At 33.8% G+C, this 20,535-nt stretch overlaps 1 protein-coding gene across 2 annotated transcripts; it reads left to right on the forward strand.

Annotated features, from left to right (window-relative positions):
- Positions 1 to 991: 991 nt before the first annotated feature.
- LOC123540965 (uncharacterized) lies at positions 992 to 16,128 on the forward strand. 2 transcript variants are annotated; one of them, XM_053526366.1, is made up of 18 exons: positions 992 to 1,543; positions 1,886 to 1,995; positions 2,875 to 2,903; positions 3,471 to 3,810; positions 4,730 to 4,788; positions 5,081 to 5,230; positions 6,906 to 7,031; positions 7,212 to 7,334; positions 7,997 to 8,074; positions 9,421 to 9,548; positions 9,876 to 9,962; positions 11,284 to 11,376; positions 11,765 to 11,851; positions 12,264 to 12,462; positions 12,780 to 12,929; positions 13,112 to 13,203; positions 14,157 to 14,227; positions 14,636 to 16,128. In XM_053526366.1, exons 1-18 carry the CDS (start codon positions 1,532 to 1,534, stop codon positions 14,808 to 14,810), a joined length of 2,109 nt encoding a protein of 702 aa, XP_053382341.1. In that variant the 5' UTR covers positions 992 to 1,531; the 3' UTR covers positions 14,811 to 16,128. The 2 variants fall into 2 exon arrangements, with proteins under 2 accessions (XP_053382341.1, XP_053382342.1); XM_053526367.1 differs by having other exon boundaries at positions 993 to 1,543; positions 3,486 to 3,810.
- Positions 16,129 to 20,535: the final 4,407 nt, after the last annotated feature.

A 20,535-nucleotide genomic window follows, 5' to 3' on the forward strand; every position in this document is an offset into this window, starting at 1 on the left:
AATCGCACGTATTCTATTGTAAATTTACAATTGGGGAACAGTACACTTGGTTTTAATAACAATAACTTGCGTTTGCTTTCAGCTATTTTTACAATTCTCATTAAGTTGATGTAAATCATCAATATCAATTTGACATGCCTCCTCTCCTTTCTCAATGCATCAAACTATGTCTGATAGTGAAGGCACGTTTGACCACCCTACGAAGAACTGATCTTGCTTATCGCAGGACTGGTTTGTGCAAGACCTTTTTAAGTGTTTTCCTGTTTTGACTTTGTTTATAATATTACATTGTCATATTAGATTAATATGACTTAACATTTTATTTTCGAAAAATTTCGTATATAATATGAATATAATACTCTGAATGTTTATTCTGTTTTATGGCGGAAAGTTTCAAGTAAAAGGAAATCGAAACCTAAATGTTTTTTATACGACAACACGAATTCCGTAACACCACAAATATTGTGTAAATTAACGAAAACGTCCAAAAATATTGGGGAAGACTTATGAGTGCCAGATCAATAATTACGGACACTACCTGTTCTTTATTATCATTATTATTCCTTTTAATTCACACATCGGGACCTCTGTGGCTTAGTGGTTAAGTTCGCCGAATCACTTGCCCCTCATCGATGTGGGTTCAAGGCTCACTCGGGGCGTTGAACTCTTCATGTGAGGAAGCCTTCCAACTGGCTTTCGGAAGGCCGATGGTTGTTCTCAATTGCCCGCTCTTGATGAAATAATGCACAGAGGGGTACCTGGGGTCTTTTGCTGGAAAGTCGCCATATGAATTATAACTGTATCGGCGCGGTGCGACATTATACCAAATAACATAAATAAAATAAATATTTCACACGTTTTCGTGATCTTGTGAGGACCCCCTGCTGTGCTTATTATCCTATAACATAGTCGTTGACGACTGGAGTCATTTATTGGATTGTGCATTGGCGTGGTAGAGGAGGGATGTGTGTTTGTGTGGAATGGTGGAGTTGGGGTGTGCTTATATAATATTGGATCTAAGTATATGTTTAAGTACTGTTATGTTATAAATCAGGCGATATGGAATATTGTCAGCCTCGGGTGATCTAGGTGACGAAATCCTCTCGATCCCAGGACAAGTTTCTGTTCATTACAATTACCATAATTTTATGCATGGTGTGAACGATTCTTTAATTGTTTCACATAAATAAAAAATCGTTATCGATAAAGTTATTTTTAGATTTCGTGTCCTATTTAAACTAACACTGGTATACCCTTTGGATTTTACAATTAATAGTGTACTTTCTTTTTACCTGTAAAAAGTCAGTGTATGGATTTTTATTGGAAAATCCTGCGGAAAACATTATCAAGCTTGTTTTACTTTAATTGCACATATCAACCAAATATTAAACAGTCGGTATGGAGAATTTTAAAGATAAAGATATACAATTTCCATGGATTTTTGTCTACTTCCTGGTTTTGTGAATTTATACTTGAAATTCGTTTAAGTCAGAATACAAATATTATATTATGTTTGTGTTAGACATCTAAAATGGAAGAGCAAGTAAGTATACAATATTATGAATAATATAGATTTAGATTTAAAACATAATTATAAAGGTTTAAATTTGCGTGTATGTACCCAAATACCTATTTTGAAGTTCTATTTTGAAAGATACGTGTTTTTATCGATTATGTGTAAATGAGCATTTTACATTGATAATACTATAGAGTTGTGCAGAGACCTATATTTTTATTAACACTCAGTTGGAAACAACCAAAGACATACATTAAGCATTTTATGACATCGAAAATTGAAACATCTGTCACAATTAAATATTTAGAAATATAATTATCACGAATGATGATCTCTTGCATTGCATAACTCTACAAATCGGATTTTCAGATAAACGCTATCCATATAAAAATCGAAGAGACTCGAAATGCCTGCAGATCTATGCTGAAAAGGATCACTCAGATGAGCGAGTGGTCTGGGTGTTCAGAATTGTGTAACTGGTAAGTTCGTTTTCATCGATTTTTCAACGTAAACTCAAGGGTTTTAAAGAAAAATCGCAAGATTAGCAAAATATGTTTATTATCAAAATCTAGGTGTAATCGAAAAGCCAGTTGTTAAAGACACTGTTTACACATCATTGATTTTTTTTTTGATTTTTCAAAATTTCCAAAATGTAACATTAAAATCGTTGAAAGTGTTCAATGTTCAAGACAAGGTTACAGGTTTGAACTGAATTAACGATCAATGTTACTAATAATGTATGTATGTATAGTTTATTTTTGTCTCATCAATGTACAAAAATGACATCTACATGAACAATTGCCTATTTTAATCATTGAGTACATTACCACTAAGAGACAACGGTAAACGAGACTAGAGGAGTTCTTATCATCACCCTAAATCTTATACTTCAGTTGTGTACAATTCTATACTAAAATGAAGAGATCGATAAGATTAAACCAAAGAGAGATAGCACACATACCTCTTATAAACTGGAATACGACCTGGAATATCTGAATTCAAATGGATTGTAAATATATCTGTATCTTATAAGTGTTTTGATATTGGCATGTGATACATCCAGGTTAGCTTGTATAAGGGAGGATTTCCTATTCAGTTCCTTTCTCAAGGTAATTTGATATTTTATTAAATGGTACTTTTATGTCTTACTATTTATTTATTTGGGTTTTACGGCGCACCAACACAGTATAGGTTATATGGCGCCAAACAGGACTACAAACAATTTACAAACAACAATATATATTTACAAACCATTTGAATTAAGATATTCCAGGTCGTATTCCAGTTGTGCAAACTTTTCAGTCTGATTTTAAAACACGATATCCCGTTCTTATTCTCACAAGCATTGTTTATTTCAGTTTGACACTCGCCGAAAACATAGATACCAGTAAGTAAGACTGCATTCTAAAGATCTTAAACATTAAATGAAAACAACATGTACACAAACCACTTCCAAACATTTACAATCCAAATGCGCTTCCATGGATGCTTCTACAATACCTGTTTGCACTTTGTCATACAATATATGTCCATTTTACCTTACCTAATAAAACTATTTTCGATGATGTGACCTTTGCAGGTAATGCTATTAATTAAAGTTCTTTTATTGAAATGATCGTTTTTCAAATTTTCTAAAACGTAGAACCTATCTGGTAATCAGTACATCTAAGGTCTGACCGAGATGGTAATATTTTTGTACAACCATTTTTAAAACCCCAACAGGCCAGTACAAGCTAGTTTAACAAGTTTTATTCGGTTTCCATCTCTGTGCACTTTATACCTGTATGAAACCTATTAAAACGAGAACCACTCACTAAACTATGTAGAAACATATTAAGTTAAACCGATAGGAGGAAAATGCTTACTTTGATTTACTTGGCTATAATAACTCGATACATGTTTATTACAGTATATTTGCTGCCCTTTTACAAACGTATTCATTTATTTTATTGAGATATTGTGTTTAAAGACATCAGAGATATGAAAAGAAGAGTGAAACATATCGAAGAAAAGGACAGAGAACGTGATGAAAATATAAACACATTGTTTCAAGAATTAAATTCCATGAAAAGAAAGCAAGATTCTATGCAAGCTCAAATTGGTGCGTCAACAGAGAGTATTGAACCTACGCCAAAATCATTGAAAAGGAATAAGGATAGGGCACCACAAAAGTCAGATAAAAGAAGGGCAACAAGAGATCGAGGTGCTGAATATCCTGTAATTGACGATGGAGACGATGGACATGAGAAAAACTTCCACCTACCCGAAAATAACGAAACATCAATTACTGGAAGGTCAGTGCAAACAATTGAAAATACAATGTATCTGATTGAGATAATGTACCTAGAGACGTTAGGAAGAGTTAGTTAAATCTAATTTAAGTATACTAAAGAGACGTTATGGAGGGAAAAGAAGCTTTCTAATTTGAATATTCTATTTTTTTTTCTACATCATCAATACCAATACAGTTAAACTCTGATAAAACGAACTCGAATATAGTAATTAACCTTAAGTACAGCCCTTCGAAACTCCTTTTCAATGTCCACTTGAGCATTGCTATACATCTATTAAGGAACGAGGTTTTTGGGAGCGGTATGCATGTGATAAGCGATTTAAAGCTTATCAAATGCCATGATCATAATAAACAGCAATTCATGTCATACTTCAAATCATAGTGTATTCATCTTAAACCACCCCAATAAAAAACGTAAGTATTTATTATGAACTTTCAAACATTTCGCCGAAGCTTACGGAAATGTAGGATTCACCTACATAGATTAAAAAGTGTTTTTCGCTAGTGAATGATACTACAATAAGATAGTGTGCGGTGTACAGTGAAAACTGTGTGCGGTGTACAGTGAAAACTATGCAACGAACCTTAGTTATACGGACATGGCCCCGCTATCCAACTGGAAGTAATTTAACAGAAGTTAAGCTTGATGGAGTAAATCAACCTTAGTTCTACGGACATGACCCCGCTATCCAACTGGAAGTAATTTATCAGAAGTTAAGCTTGATGGGGTAAATCAACCTTAGTTATACGGACAATGACCCGCTATCCAACTGGAAGTAATTTAACAGAAGTTAAGCTTGATGGGGGTAAATCAACCTTAGTTATACGGACATGACCCCGCTATCCAACTGGAAGTAATTTAACAGAAGTTAAGCTTGATGGGGGTAAATCAAAGTTATTTTAATACTGTACAATTTCAGGGGCAATTTTTCTAGGAAAGTTAACTTTACACGGACAAACGAACGGATTCCTCAAAATAGTAAGATTTATACATTTAATTACGAAAAAAATATTTGTATTTTATAAGTATAAGTCTTTATTAATATCTGACTCTGAGTCTAAAAAAGTACCGTAATAATAATAATAATAATAATAATAATACAATGTAATAATTATAATAATAATACTATCAATACTTCTTCTACTGTTATTAAAAATGACTGAACACTAAAAATAAATCATTTTTTTCAAACACTTCTTTTCACATTCCAAGACAAAAAACAATTTTAACACACCTAAATAGAGCGTTATAGTATCTATGTTTTTGCCAGGTATGTGTACCGCATTAGTTCCGGTAGCTGATGCCACATTGGTTCCGATTTCTGCTAGTTTATCTGAGCTAGGAGAACAACAGACCAAGAAGGAGTTTTACTTGTCTAAAGTGGTTTGGGAAGTAGAAGCTAAAGCCGAAGTTCTGAATGGTAAGTTTTATACAGGTTCTATAAAGAAACCAGAGAAATATAACATTTAATTAATAAAATATGGCTTAATTTAACTTCATTTATCTTTACATCCTAAATATATTGCTAAGTATGATACAGATATATAAATACGTCAAGATCCAAAAGGTGCTCGTTTGCTTTTACCTTTTTAATATGATTTAGAATAATACATTTAAAACAGTTTAAAATATTTATCACATCAAATCAGATTTGACATAAGCTGTCATATTCACAATGTCCTTTTACTACATATAAAATATGATAGTCCTACTATACATCTTATTATCTACAGTAAATTAAAATTCTTCTATGTCTTAAAATGTTAAAGCTGGATTTGTCTGTAAACTTAGCTGTACAGTGATTTGAAAAAGAGTATTTAGTTTCTTATCATCAGATAAATGATTAGAATCACTGTCAATAGATAAGATAAGGATTCTGACAGGTTGCTTCCCTGAATTATATACAGAGTGGACAGTGTGACAACTGTTAAAACAGCTACTGTCTTGCATTGGTTGCGTTCTATGCTTCCAAAGGATCTTTTCACAGATTTTATTGATACGTTTCACACCTCCTAGTGACTAGTCTTATTGATGCTATACCACACCTGTAGCTGTACGATAATGAAATGGTGAATGTTGCATATATGTGTCAAAGACGGACTTAGACATTCTTAATGTTTTTAACTTATTTTCTACCATTTCCTGTAATGAATATACTCTTTCCAATGATTGTTTCTCTAATACTATTCAGCATCTTATACGGATAGAACTATATCTACATCTAGTGCCTGATGCTGTAACTGAGAACAAAAAAAAATCTATTGAAAATTTGAGTGAAAATTTTGACTAGCCTAAATTATTGTTTGTTTTTTTTTTTTTTGTTTTTTTTTTTTTTTTTTTTTTTTGTATTGACTAGCCTATCAATTTTGTCTGAAATGACTGTCCGAGATTTTGATTTTTTTTTTCTGTCGAGCAATGAAATGCAAAAATCGTCGTCAAAATTTCAGCTACATGTATATATAACTTTTTCATGTATTAAGCCATTTTTGTCCATGTACATGCAACAATATTACAGAATCACAAAAGATATACAATGTAATTGTGCAGAATGTGTAACGAGATAGCAGTAAATACAAAAATGTATGCAAACTTCATACCAAATATGTGTTGCATCTGTGATAGACGGAGAGACAGCAATCTATATGCTATGTTACAACATGAAAGATGCTTTTTGTAACATTTATTAGAGGTTTTCAGTTTTAATCAGGCTAGTAAATATGATAGAATTAGGATGAAACCTATAATTATTATCTTCTAATGTGCTGACGTCTTAATGCAGTATAAAGAAAACTTTCAATAATAAAATGTTATTCATCCTCCAGATTTGTGTTACAAAATAAACATATATTATATAATACGAAGTTTTGAATAATACTTTATTTGCATCATGATTTTGAATTATTTTGAACGTCTCCAGATTAGCCGTGGACTTCTTCTCAAGACAGCTGTGTATTTTTCCATAACAATTCGTTACCTCTGATGCTATGGTATATATATCTGATTTTAACATCAATAAATTGGAAGGAAAATGCTTCTTTTTGGCTGGTCAGGTCGTACATTTTAATTAAGATAAATGTGATATTATTTATTGCTAGCAAGAAAAACAGAGATCAGTGAGCTCGAAGGCGCAAAGACAATTTTACTTCTGGATACATCTGCTAGTATGGCAAATGGCGATGCTTGGGTAGAAGCGCATACTTTCGTCATGGATTATCTTAAAGGTTTTTGTTTTCCTGCCTAATATAGCCAGTTCAAAACCTTAACATTGAAAACATCTGTATATAAATAAAAAATAGTACGTGGTTTGCTTTATCTTATGTATTTATGTTAAAAGTCATTTCTATGTTTTGTTTAATTTATTATGTTAATAAACACATGTGTTTAATAACTGTGTTCACCAGGTTTAGAGCAGATTGCCCCAAGAGTCAGTAACAAAGAGTATGTTAGCATCGTTACCTATGGTTCACAGACAAGATGTCTTCAGCGTTACACGAATGACTTTGCCTCATTACGAGCTGCAGTCGGTAATTCAAATACTTCTTTATATCTACTAGAACTACGTTTATGGTACAAAGTATGCATGCATATTTTAATGGGTGCTTTAATGAGTATATTTTTTTCAAGTAAACAAAAAATATCAAATAAAGAAACAATAATACAAATGCAATTTAACCACAGTTTCAATATTTATACGCGTCACATTTCGGTTATAATGGTTTTTGATCAGTGGGAAGTAACTCATACGGCTTCTGATTGGTTGAAAGTGTCTAGGGGTTTCCGAGGTGAATATTGAACATGTAATGTGATCCTGGTGTAAAAAATATTTCTATCTTATTTTATAGAATTAAGATGTAATTGAATGGTGCATTTTGTGTGAGAACCGTGTATTTTTACCAATTAAGTAAGTGAAAATTATACTACTGTACTGTAGGGTATCAGTTTAAGGTAAAAAAAAAAAAAAAATGATGATCAACGGGTATTTCTTTTTTTTTTTAAATTATTTTCTGATATTTATTTCTTCGTGGATAAGTGACATCAAAAATTTAAATTTAAGGAAAGGTCTATAACCGAAAAGAATACAATGTGGTCCTATTGAAGTTAAGTATGTTTTCTTGTAAAGTAGCCCTAATAATCTATGTAATATAAACGGATTATCTACAGTAAACTTTAACAAACAATTTTACAGAGAGTGTACAGCTAGGGGGACCAAGTCCACTTTATGGAGGTCTTTTGATGGCACATGCTGTTGCTGTATCACCAAAAAGTAAATATCTCGTTTATATCTCATTTCTTTTTATTTATGTTTGTGATGTATTTGATATGATATATCACGAAAATCTCTTCTCTAATGATGACCACACCAAAACAGTTTTCATTAAACGTTTATGTGTATGTATGTCGCCTCGTTCGTAGACTTGCAGTTTTTAGGTATGTATCTATAGGTCATTGGGGTGGCTATAGAATTGACTCAATCTTAATTTATAATAGATTTCCGCTAAAGTGTAAAGGGACGTTTGGTGTTGCACTTTTCTCTACCTCTTATTAATGGATTCAGTCAAACTGGGTCTTTGTTATTTCCCTTGGTTGCGTTCTGTGCTTCCAAAGGATCTTTGTACAGCGATCGTTTATAGTACTAACACACATTTAGAACATGACCCATATTGTACAGCGATAGTACTTACACACATTTAGAACATGTCCCATATTGTACAGCGATAGTTTATAGTACTTGCACACATTTAGAACATGACCCATATTGTACAGCGATGGTTTATAGTACTTACACACATTTAGAACATGTCCCATATTGTACAGCGATAGTTTATAGTACTTACACACATTTAGAACATGACCCATATTGTACAGCGATGGTTTATAGTACTAACACACATTTAGAACATGACCCATATTGTACAGCGATGGTTTATAGTACTAACACACATTTAGAACATGACCCATATTGTACAGCGATGGTTTATAGTACTAACACACATTTAGAACATGACCCATATTGTACAGCGATGGTTTATAGTACTAACACACATTTAGAACATGACCCATATTACAGATGGACTGATATGGATACAGATTTTCTGATATCAAAACGCAAGCTGTTTAGTGCACATTTATTTAGCACACTATGACGTGGCGTTTCGCTTTTGTCTCCCAAGACTAATAAAATAAATGTACATAAACTTTTCATTTTATTAGATTGGTTTGTCTATGCTTGTATATATCAACATTTATAACATAAAGAATTTGATTTTTGTATATTAATGAACAGAAATTCACAGTATATAATTATTTAATCCCTTATCATAATCGTACCATCACTTTATTGAACTATGTAATTGTATACAGAACGGAGCTAAATTCCTCACCTACTTCCCCAAAAATGACCTTTAACCATTCTAAGACAAGGGTTTAATATCTCTGTATATTCTCCGTGACGATTTGATCAAAGACATTATTTCTTATATTATTCGTCCTCCAAAGTTTGTTCATACTGAGAAATTGGCAGTTTCCTGTAGTGAACAGGTAAATTACAGAATCTGAATTTTTTGCTCTTCTCTTTTGTTTAGCGCTTTCTCAATTCACCTCAAATTTCAGATGAGGAATTTAAGTTAATAAATGGAATGCAGGTTAACACGAAAATAGTACTAATAACTGACGGGGAACCAACAGAACTTTGCCTTCACAGAGGTTCTGATATAGCAGATCAGGATAAAATGGACGAGGTAGTTTTGATATTTGTATTTTTACAGTAGAAAGCTAACGGGATATCGTGTACATATACTACATATTCAAGCACCGGACACTAACCAGTCTGAGACAATTGCCTTTTCCGACCTCTATTTCCTCAGCTAACCAAATATTTTTTTAGAAGGAATTTTTAACTCGATTATCAAAAATTCGAATACGTTTTAGCCTCAAATTTGCGAATAGCCCAGTTAAAGATTTTATTTTCTGTTTCATTGAATATGACGGCTTTTATAATAGTTAACATTTCTATCACAAACATGAAACATTTGTACAGTACTGTAATTAGAGAATGTATTCTTCAGACAAAGGCGTCATTGATAAACGAGGTTGGAGGACTACATAAGCGCGACATTGATCTTTTCTGTGTTCCAGTAGGAAATGCAAACATGGTAAATATCGTTTCTCTAAAACGTTCATTTTGTCTGAATAAAGATATAAGCTGAAAATATATGTTTGCATTTTTAATTCTTTAGACTGCGTGATATATAGCGGCCCTTAGAATTTGTTCCTTACTAGGACTCAGAGTTCTTAACTTTTCTGCTCTTTTGAAACTATGGCGATCATTCAGCAGTGCACTGTAGAGTTCCGTTAAAGCTGGTGCTGGGGGAAGGGTGGCGGGGGGGGGGGGGGGGGTGAGTGGTGAAACAATTCATTGCCTTGGACATTAATCAGCTTAAATAACAGCTTAATCACGGACAGTTGAACGAAGATATACTGAATTAAAGAAGGAGCCCAGTGGCCAGAAGTGGTTGAAACAGCCAAATTAATTCACAGTAGCCGGATACCCCGGAATAAGAATTTTACTTTCCGGTTAGAAAAAATGTAAAAAAAACCCAGATACATTTACTAAGTCCGTCTAACTGGCAGGGCTACTTAATACGATTGTGTAATTTAATAACTGGCAAGAGAGAAAGCCTGTCATGTTACAGTATACATTATTTACTGTCTAAATAGATTTGGACCTGAGGCTCATGAAGTTTCAGGAGACCAGGTAGCCTATGAATGTAAAACTTTAGATTAATTAGCAATAAAAATCAACCGCGTATTAAATTACATGGGCCGCAGTCTTGGGACATTAATCGGACTTCTAAAATGTTTCGATTTTTCCTGCCACTGTACAATACAGGAAGACAGCATCTGTAGACAGCTGCTTTGTTCAGTATTTTGCAGTATTAATATGCTGGTAATACCGGTGTGTAAAACGTACTTAGTTTAGAAATACCAGTACGTGAAAATTATAAAACGCTGAACAAAACAGTCATAGATCTTACACTTTACCAACATAAACAAACGATGTATAATATGTTTTTATTTAAATGCTGTCAAAATCTCAAATGAATAATGCATGCATTGAGTTTGTACAATGTTTCTGTTTATGTATTGAACCATGCTATATTACTTTTAATTCATTATCAATTTCACTTACAAACAACAGCTTTGATCATAATGCATCAGATACCAGTCATCTTAACAATCTCTCGTCAACTGGCCTACCTTCCAACCTTATTTTTGGCTATGAAACCAGAAACACAAATGTGCTTTGCCTAATTCTCCGCTGCTTTGAAAGTAATAGTTGTATCTAAAGCAATTATCTGAGCCTTCTATTTCACAAATGCATCTGTGTAGAGACAAAATCCAGCGTAGTAATACTGTTGTATGACATTTACTTAAATAACAAAATTTTGATACGGAACTGTATGTTATTTGCAGGAGTTTTTGAACTTAATCTTAAGTAAAGAACAAGGACGTCGGGTGTTAAACTTCAGAGATGGTGTTCATTTCTCTAGGAGGCTGTTCCTCTCTGTAAGTAACATTCTTATACCTGACTTACCTTGTGTTCAGGAGGCATGGATGCATATTCAACACAAGTATATAATGCCATTTTCCGTGTAGCTGTTATATAGACGGATATCGTTATTAACTCTGCAACTGTGCAAGCAATGAATGACACTTACTGTAAATTACCTAAGCAATATTAGTTTATTGTAAAGACTCTATGTCAAAAGACAGTATAATATTATTTAGAATGATATCCAATTCCTGAATATTTGCTGAAATGCAAATTTCATTGATTTGCTTCTTTTGTGACAAAGGGAACCAGAAACGTAGAATAAAAGCTGAATAAGGAAAACTGAAACTATATAGTGAGATTTGCACATAAAGTTCCAGATATGTTTATTTATACTTTTAGAATAAATTTCTGCCATCTTTTGCATTGTTTGGAGGGGGTCGTTTTGCTGTACCTCGCGGAGACCCAGAAATTACTGGGAGAGATTTTGTAAGTATATTTTCCAAGCTGCTTTTGGAAAGTTACATAACTTTGTAAAATTGATTATCATATGTACATGCTCATTACTGCATGATATCTGCATACTCTTACATGCAATATTTCTATTGTTTTGAAGATGATAGTGATTTCTGTCAAATGTACAATTGTGTGCACACATGCGTGCGTGCGTGTGTATGTTCTTTAAGTGTCACCGAAATTTAACGTTTTAGTTTAAAATTTGATATTCATTTAAAACTTAAAAGCGTTCATATTTGCCAGTGTAAATATACGATTTACGTTTACAAGGCGGTCAGTCATGTTTTAACATTAGTTGTATCTAGCAAGTTGCATTGAGTATGTTTCACAATTTGTAACTATAATTGGTAACTGCGAATATAATATAAATTGAACGATTTTTAAGGCACATATGCAAGAAATACTAGATGACGACAGAAGTAAAATATACGACGCAATGCTCAGACAAGACCAAAACCCATATGAAGAAAGCCGGAATGAAAGAGTGTTACCTATTGGTACAAGGGTTCGGCGGGGACCGGATTGGAACGGCGAAGACCATGATGGGAACGGGCCGGGAACCGTCGTTGGACATCATCTCTACCGTAAATATGTACCAATGCGAAAATTGCATAATGATATTATTTTTTTCCTCATTTGAGTCATTAAATTTCAGTGTCAAAATATTAAAAGCAAACCATCAAGGAATTTGTGTCATATTGATATTCGGAAGGCTTTAATTGTGTTGTATTTGTCTGATAGCCACTTTCGCAATACTGACCATTTTCCAATAATGCCTCGTTTCCTTTAGTCGTTTTCCGAGGAGGTAACCAGTAGAAAAATCAGCATAAGTAAAGATATAAAAATGAATTAGTCATACAATTGTGTTTACTTTGTAATTGTATATAATTCAATCTCATAGGAGACATGGTGTGGGTACACTGGGACGAAAATGATGAAATCAGACAATACAATTATGGTCACTTGGACCAGTATACCGTGTTTCAAGTGGAAGAGCCACGGATACCTTTACCCGGGCAACCACTCGATGTAGGCTGTGTCGTATGTCCTGGTTAGTACTGAAGATTTATAAATTTGATGTTTCCCTTTATGGGCAAAAATTATCATATCTTCTATATAAGTAGGATTTAAAGCAAGGCTTAGGACTGATCGTTTCAAGTTGTAAACTTTCTGAGTACTTTGATATCACTACGAGGACAGGTTAATTGTATCTTTTCACCTATTGTTGTTAAGGGAAAGACTGGCAAAGTGACGTTACAGAACCAGGCAGTACTGGCGTAGTGTATAGGATGCAGGTGAATGAAGATGGCATCAGAAAAGCTGTGGTAAATATATGTATCCGTAGTCGGACACTTAAATGCGACATGGAACATGTTGTACCTAAGCCGAAGTCGAGTGACCAGATGCATTACTGAGTCATTGTAAAGAAAATCTTCATGAAAATCCTTTAAAAGCATGCCAAGAAAAATAATTGTAGACTCGGTTTGGTTTAAACAGAATTTAATTCATAATTCAAATACACGTATGTACAAATATAAACAGTTATATTTAATCTAAGGATTTGAATAATATTTTCTTGGAGTCTATTTTGGGTGAATATACTGTGTAAAATGTATGTTAACTCGTTCTTGTAATAACGTGACTTTCATATGTAGGAATGCATTTTCAGAAAAAAATTGTCAACAAAGATTCTTAATAACAAATGATTGGAAATTGTTCATGTTCACAAGAGATAGTTCACAAGGGATAAAGAAGTGTACAACACTCCTCGCGCTCCCCTACCATCGCCTTTTGCGGAAATCTGATAAAATGAATAATAAAATCTGTAAAAAGATCCTTTGGAAGCAAAGAATGCAACCAAGAGAATAATAGCAGACTCGGTTTGACCGAGTCTGTTCATGAGAGATAATGAAATGTGCAAACACCTCTCACGCGGAGCTAGACGCAACAGTGCCATAAAAACTGAAGTTTATATTTCTCAAAAAATTCAGTACCGTTGATCATCGCAAAATAACCCGCTTGCATGTAATATGAATAAAATTACAAACGAATTAGTTATTGTTGTGTGCCTTTAGATAGTGTTTCCTTGTATTTATATATGTCTTTGTTCAATTCCTTTGAAGTGTAATTAATATTAGTAGGTCGGTGTACATCTCTTTGGGACATATCTTTCCGTTGTACTTCCTTCATGAAATTAATATTTTGTTTGATTGGACTAGAATGTTAATTAATGTACAACAGCGTTATACATATCATAGACTTGTTGCCTTATTTTCAGGTTCGTTGGGATAATGGTCAGCGCGCAGTACACTCTTACGGCGATGATAGAATCTATGAAATTCAGATATAGTTAGTGTGCTTTCATTCAGTTAGATATTGATAAACACGATGGCATGTATTAATAGATTATTTTACGGTAGTAAGGAAACAGTAATATATTTCAAAACCCACCGTACTGAAAAGTGGTTTAACAAATATGTCATCATTTATTTATTTTGAAAAAAGTCGTTACTTACTTACTCACAAGTTAAAATCTGACCTGATTATTGAACATAAATTATCCGAACTATTTTTTTCTTCTTCCGGATACTGACATGTGTTTATTTTCCTCGGCAGCATTGACAAACTCTATGATACGTTTACCTTTGACCTCAAGCTATCTTTAAGTTCAAAACAACTTCCCCATACCCGTGTAAGAAATAAACCAAAGGAACGTGCAATTGATAAACAATTTTATTGAATTTAACTGCATTTCAGTTTGGGGGATGCAAGTGTTGTTCAAGCGCTACAAAATACAGGAAAAGTGTCAGGTATTCGAAGGACAGAAAGGAAAGCAGTCACTACTCTTCCAGCTGTAAGAAAATTTCCGACAAACAATCCAGCTTTGAAGGTCCAGTCACAAAAAGCAAAGAAAAATAAAAATGTACACTGAGCATACTTTCTGATTAGTTAAGAGATAGGTTGATGGGAATAAACTGTGAACAGCTTTTAACTCGCTTGTCAGGACAAGCTATACCATTTATCTATTCCCTAGCAACATAACTGAAGTCTGTCAAAGTTGTGCTATAACATAAGTAGAGTATTACCTGTGATTTTATTTAACGAGAGTGCCATGATATATACTGACTATTACTAGTAACCATTCCTGATTTTCTAGATCAGCATAATCATTGTTTTCATTGAACAATTAACATTTCTACCTCCATCACATCTTTGTTGTCCGGTCAGTGTGTAAGTTTTGAAACCTACATTAAGCAATGAATTTCTGTTTCACATCTTGTAGCCGTGTATCAGTGCCATACATCACCGTGTCACGGGAGTTTTCCTCCTAGGTATTTGTAAATACGCCGTTGTTGCGTAGCTCCACCGCGAATAGAGTTCGGAAGGTGAACTCGTGTTCTGCTTACCTGTTGTTTGTTTAAAAGAAGTAGACTTTGGACCAGAGTATTGAAAAAAACAATGTGGATAAATTGGAAATATTACTCACTGATTCAAGATTAGTAATGATAAAAGCCAAAACCGCTTTAGTATTTCAAAAAAGAAGAATGTTTCATACATACGTGTATTTTTTGATTAGGTCATCTATGGTCTGATTAAGGTTGTGTCGGATTTTTGAAACTGACATTTTTAATTCTTTAAGCATGCGCTAGTGCTTCTGTGCACGCTCACGGCTAGTATTTATGTTAAGATATTTTTCTTACTGATTTTTGTTTGAAAACATTAACTAGATAACCAGATAACGTTCTCGGTGTTTAATGTGTTCCTGAAACTTGCGAAAGAAATATGTCACTAGATATATAATTATTACCTTAATACCTGTGTAACTATATATAGTAAAAATGGAAGTGATCCCGTTTAGTCGGCATCACGAGCAACGTCCAGCGATAATGCATTTTGCAGGCGCGTACCCGGTATCATTTTGTCATAACGCCCCGCTGAACTTTTAAACATGACTACGTTAAATTACAATGGCCACCATGTTGACGATAACTATCATTTTTTTATTTGCCAAAAATATAGAAATCATTAAAATTTAAACAGTAACTTACCTTTTAAAAGTTAATTGTTTTGCTAAGCTTTTTTACATCTATCATAAATTACAATTAGGCAAAAACATAGACTGACACTCAGATTGAATTCCGGGTCAATTACAGGTACTGTCGACACTATATTCATATTTAACTTTAGATTACAAGACATTAATTGATAGGAAATGTTTTTGGTATAAACTAATAAAATCTGGTATTGATGCCGGGAAATTATTATCTGTTTTATTCGTCATAAGAATACATCGTCAAACATGTTCAGTTGTAATCTCAGTTTATTACTGTCGGACTAATTTGTATGTTTTTTCTGATAGCATTTCTTTAATGTTTTATTATTTGCTGTATATAATAAGATTTTACGTAATTTATATGTTTATATATACAACATATATTTATGGTCGCTATGTGTTGATAGCTGCCGTTGCTGGGTCCCAGTATCATGCATTAGACTATATACTTTTTGAATGGAACCAATCAATTAATAGAGAAAGTATAGCTCATAAGGGCTACACATTTACACGGGTGATTCAGTCGGAATTCTGTCTACAGCGACGAGGTCATAACAAAGAAATGTGAACCTACCTTGCAAGTTAAAATCATCAACTTTGGAAAGACAATAAGTTAAGCTATTTGAATAGAATATTGTTTTGGATTCTTGATCTATCATAGGCGGTAAGTTTGGATGTAATATTGAGTACGATAGAAACTTGATACCTGGAATAATTCAGGACCCTGTCCGTGTTCATGTCAAACTTTGTTTTTGATCACGATTGTTGCGGCTATTAATACATTTTGTGTTATAAACCCATTGAGATGGTGTCGTAGTTATAGATGGTAGTCGAAAACTATGGACGATAGCATATGTAATGTGAACAGGATCATTTTGGTAGTAGGACACGTCCAGCTTATATACAGACGAGTCTTGGATTTGCTGGTACAGCAAGACATTGTGGTAGCTGAATGTTATATATGATAATACATCAAGGAGTTAGGGGCATATATGTTTAGTTGCAATTTTAAATAAAATATTGTAGGCTGAACATTCATACGATAGGTCTCGCATGTTGATGATTCATAGAAATCGTCTACGGAAACGCAACAAAAAGGCCAGTTGAGTATAGTAGTTTCAGCCTATAGTAGATTAAGCCGAACATATTGATTACAGTTCACATTGGACACGGATCCTTAAGGCTAGGCAGCCAGAGGAAAATTTGTATGAGATAGATCGGTCTTATCAGCCCTGTGTTTTGACAAAAGACATTCAAGTTAATATGTCAGCTAGTCAGACACATTATATCAATTGTAAATTTATTTACTATTATTTGCTGTTCTCTTATAGTGGTAGTGGTGGTGGTGGTGGGGGGGGGGGGTGTAAACAAATATGAGAATTAGAAATTTAAGGCTTTATTTGATAAAGAACAATTACTTCTGCTAGCAATAATCCGCAGCTAAAAATAGAAACGGAATTTCAACGGAAAAGTTTCGAAACATTTCCGGTCCATAGACAATACCAGTTTGTACCTCTGATAGCTTTTCCAGCAAGTTGTAACACTTTTCAAATATGTCAGAACAAACTTAAATGTTCGTCATAGCTATCAAATTGTAAGATATTATATTAATGCAAGTTATATTAAACCAAGTGATCTAAGAATGTTACCGAATTTTCGACTGCATTGTCCCGTTTTCGTTTCAAGCACGCAAAAATATGACCACATGTTAATTAGGCTATTTATAGAAAATCGATAATCAGCAGTGATATGGATTTCCTCAGGCGTTGGTACTGCCAATTAACACTAATTAGCGCAAATTTAGTGAGATGCTTTATGAACAGGACAGTAATTATTGATATAACTTGAACATGTACATTCATCGTTATATCAAGAACAAAATATACTAAAACATGCTTAGCAATACGAGAGTGAACAAAAATAAAAGAACATTCAGTCAAAATTCATTCGATATTGTTTGCAGTGTGACCTGCCGTGAGAATCAAAGACATGTATGTTTTCTAAATAATATTCCTTTACGGATAATCTTCCTTCAGCAAATGTACAATATAAGATACTATATGTATGCATAGATACACATGTATTCCGGTACAATTTCGTCTGACAAAACACGAATTATCAACGTGGAAACGTTGGTCGCCCAAGGTGACAAATGTTGCAAGCTCGCTTTGACTAAGTTGTGCTACTATATCACGATTTAATCAACTTGTAAGCCCGTGAAAGTGGGCGCAGCGATGATACTAATACTCGCCTTTTTGAAACGGCAATCTGTCAGACTGCAAGTCGTCGGATAACAGATTTGACCAACTTAAAAATTGAATTGTTTCAAGACAGATTCTGCTCACTTCAGCTACATTCATTCGAGTCGCACCATGAGAAAAACAACATATTAGTGCATTTGTGACCAGCATGAACCCAGATCAAACTGCGGATCCACACACTCTGGTCAGGATCCTTGCTGTTCGCTAACGGTTTCTCTAGTTGTAATAGGCTTTGAAAGCTAACAGCATGGATTCTGACCAGACTGCGCGGATGCACAGGCTGGTCTGGATCCATGCTGGTCGCAAACGCACTATGTTGGTTTTCTCATGGTGTGTCTCAATATATCTGGATTGATACAAATATATGTATAAAAATTAAAACGGTTTCGTTTCGCCAGTTACATATTTTTCGACTTTTTTCTCGGTCTGTCTAAAGTTGTAAGTTTGTCTGACTTAATGTCCAGCATTTTTGTGAAGCCTGCTGTCATGTCTAGCGAACTTTTGAGTATAACAGATGGAGTGATAATTAATGCACCTCTAAAATACACTGGCTGCAGAGCTGACATTCTGAGATGCATTTGTGGTGCTTGTTTGTGTTGTTTTCTTTCACAAAAGTCTCATGAAAACCACAGCTATCTGATACGGACTAAATCAGTGTGTATAATAATTCATGACAGACACGTACTGCCCAAAAGCTTTAAAAAGAAATCTTAAAAGCTGAATGATTTGGAGAAAAAGCTTATACTATTTATTCATAGTAAAACATCTTCGATGTAATTTATGTTGTTATTTTTCGTCACAAATAATCAAAAAGGATCAAAACTATTCGTTAAAGACTGAATCAATGTGTATGTAAACAATGACTGGCAGTGAAAAAGGATTAATTTTGAAACCAAAGCCGAATATTAAAAAAAATGCAAAAAAAAGTTCTTATGGTTTATATTAACAATTACTCAGTTGTCGCTTTCTTTGTAATATTTTAAACATTGATTAGCAGCCACCATCAGCGCTTTGAGCGCTTTGATTAAGAGATACTGTGATGCCGCGGTATAACTAAAAATAACAGAAACTTATATTTTTTTCTTTAGTGAAAATTGGAGTTGATAATTTGAGTTGTGATTCACATGGTTGATCAAGATGGTTCATATTATTATTATATGTTACAATTGCCATCGCTGTAAGTGAATCGACTATCCAAATATTATAATGCTGTCCTAAATGTCAAATTGGTTTGAATTTGATAGAAATGAACTACTTTTAATGTCATTTTCTAATAGCCTGCAGATAACAAGTCATGAAATTGTACAATTATCTGTTCATCAAAATACCAGAAATAACTAAGCAAATATCATGCATCCCCGTGCCCTATTTCATCTGATTTTGCAGTTCACAACATCACTTGTGGTTGATATTTGATATGTATCAAATTTCCTGCTTGCAAGTTGCTGGTGTAACTGCGCTCATAATCCATACCATCCGATAAGCATCACCCTTTGAATCAATCTAAATATAGTACACACCCTCGTCTCCTTTTATTGGGCTATTCCATAAAATACACTCCTAGTGGAAGCTGTTTTTTTTAAAGAATATTACAACCCATCTCTCCGAGACATTTTACCCCCTTTCCCCCTTCCACATCTCGTTACCTCAAAAATAAAAATACCCCCTCCATATCGGGTCCCTCCAAATACATCCCCCTTTCCATCCATATGTAAAATACCAACCTTCCCCGGCTTGAAAACTGCTTCCACACTACACAAAACAAAATACACTCCCTGTTCCCTTTATCTGTGAATTATCCACTGTCCCCTCCCCCACCCAAAAAACCAAAAAAAAAAAAAAAAAAAAAAAAACGGCTTCCTCAGGGGGGTGGTGTTGATATTTTCTGGAATAGCCCATTTTTTTCCGAAATTGTTTGCACTTTACGTCTGTCATTTGTGTTTACCAGGTGTTTGGTTGTGTAATTTCTATCTAGATCTATACCTAAAAAGAACGGCGTAGATTTTTTAATTAAAAAAAAACAACAGATAGTCCAGAATCTTCAGTACTGTCCTCGTTGATATTTTATGATATGAAAATGACAACACGTTATTTATTGTATAGATCTATTATGTACATGTGCCTGTTTGCTGGAACAACTGACGTATTAGACCTTCCAGCTGTTAGGTATCTGCGACTACATCTATTTTTCTTATAGAAAAAAAAATATATTGTGCAGGAATGGATCAATGCACAAATGTAGGCAAAAGGGAAAATGAACTATATATAACTAGAGCAAGATTGGGAACTTACGCTTTAACGGACTCGACAATACCTTGCCAACATCTTTCTTTTTCCTCTGC

The sequence above is a fragment of the Mercenaria mercenaria genome, chromosome 16 (assembly GCF_021730395.1).
Source record: "Mercenaria mercenaria strain notata chromosome 16, MADL_Memer_1, whole genome shotgun sequence".
Taxonomy (NCBI): Eukaryota; Metazoa; Mollusca; class Bivalvia; order Venerida; family Veneridae; genus Mercenaria; species Mercenaria mercenaria.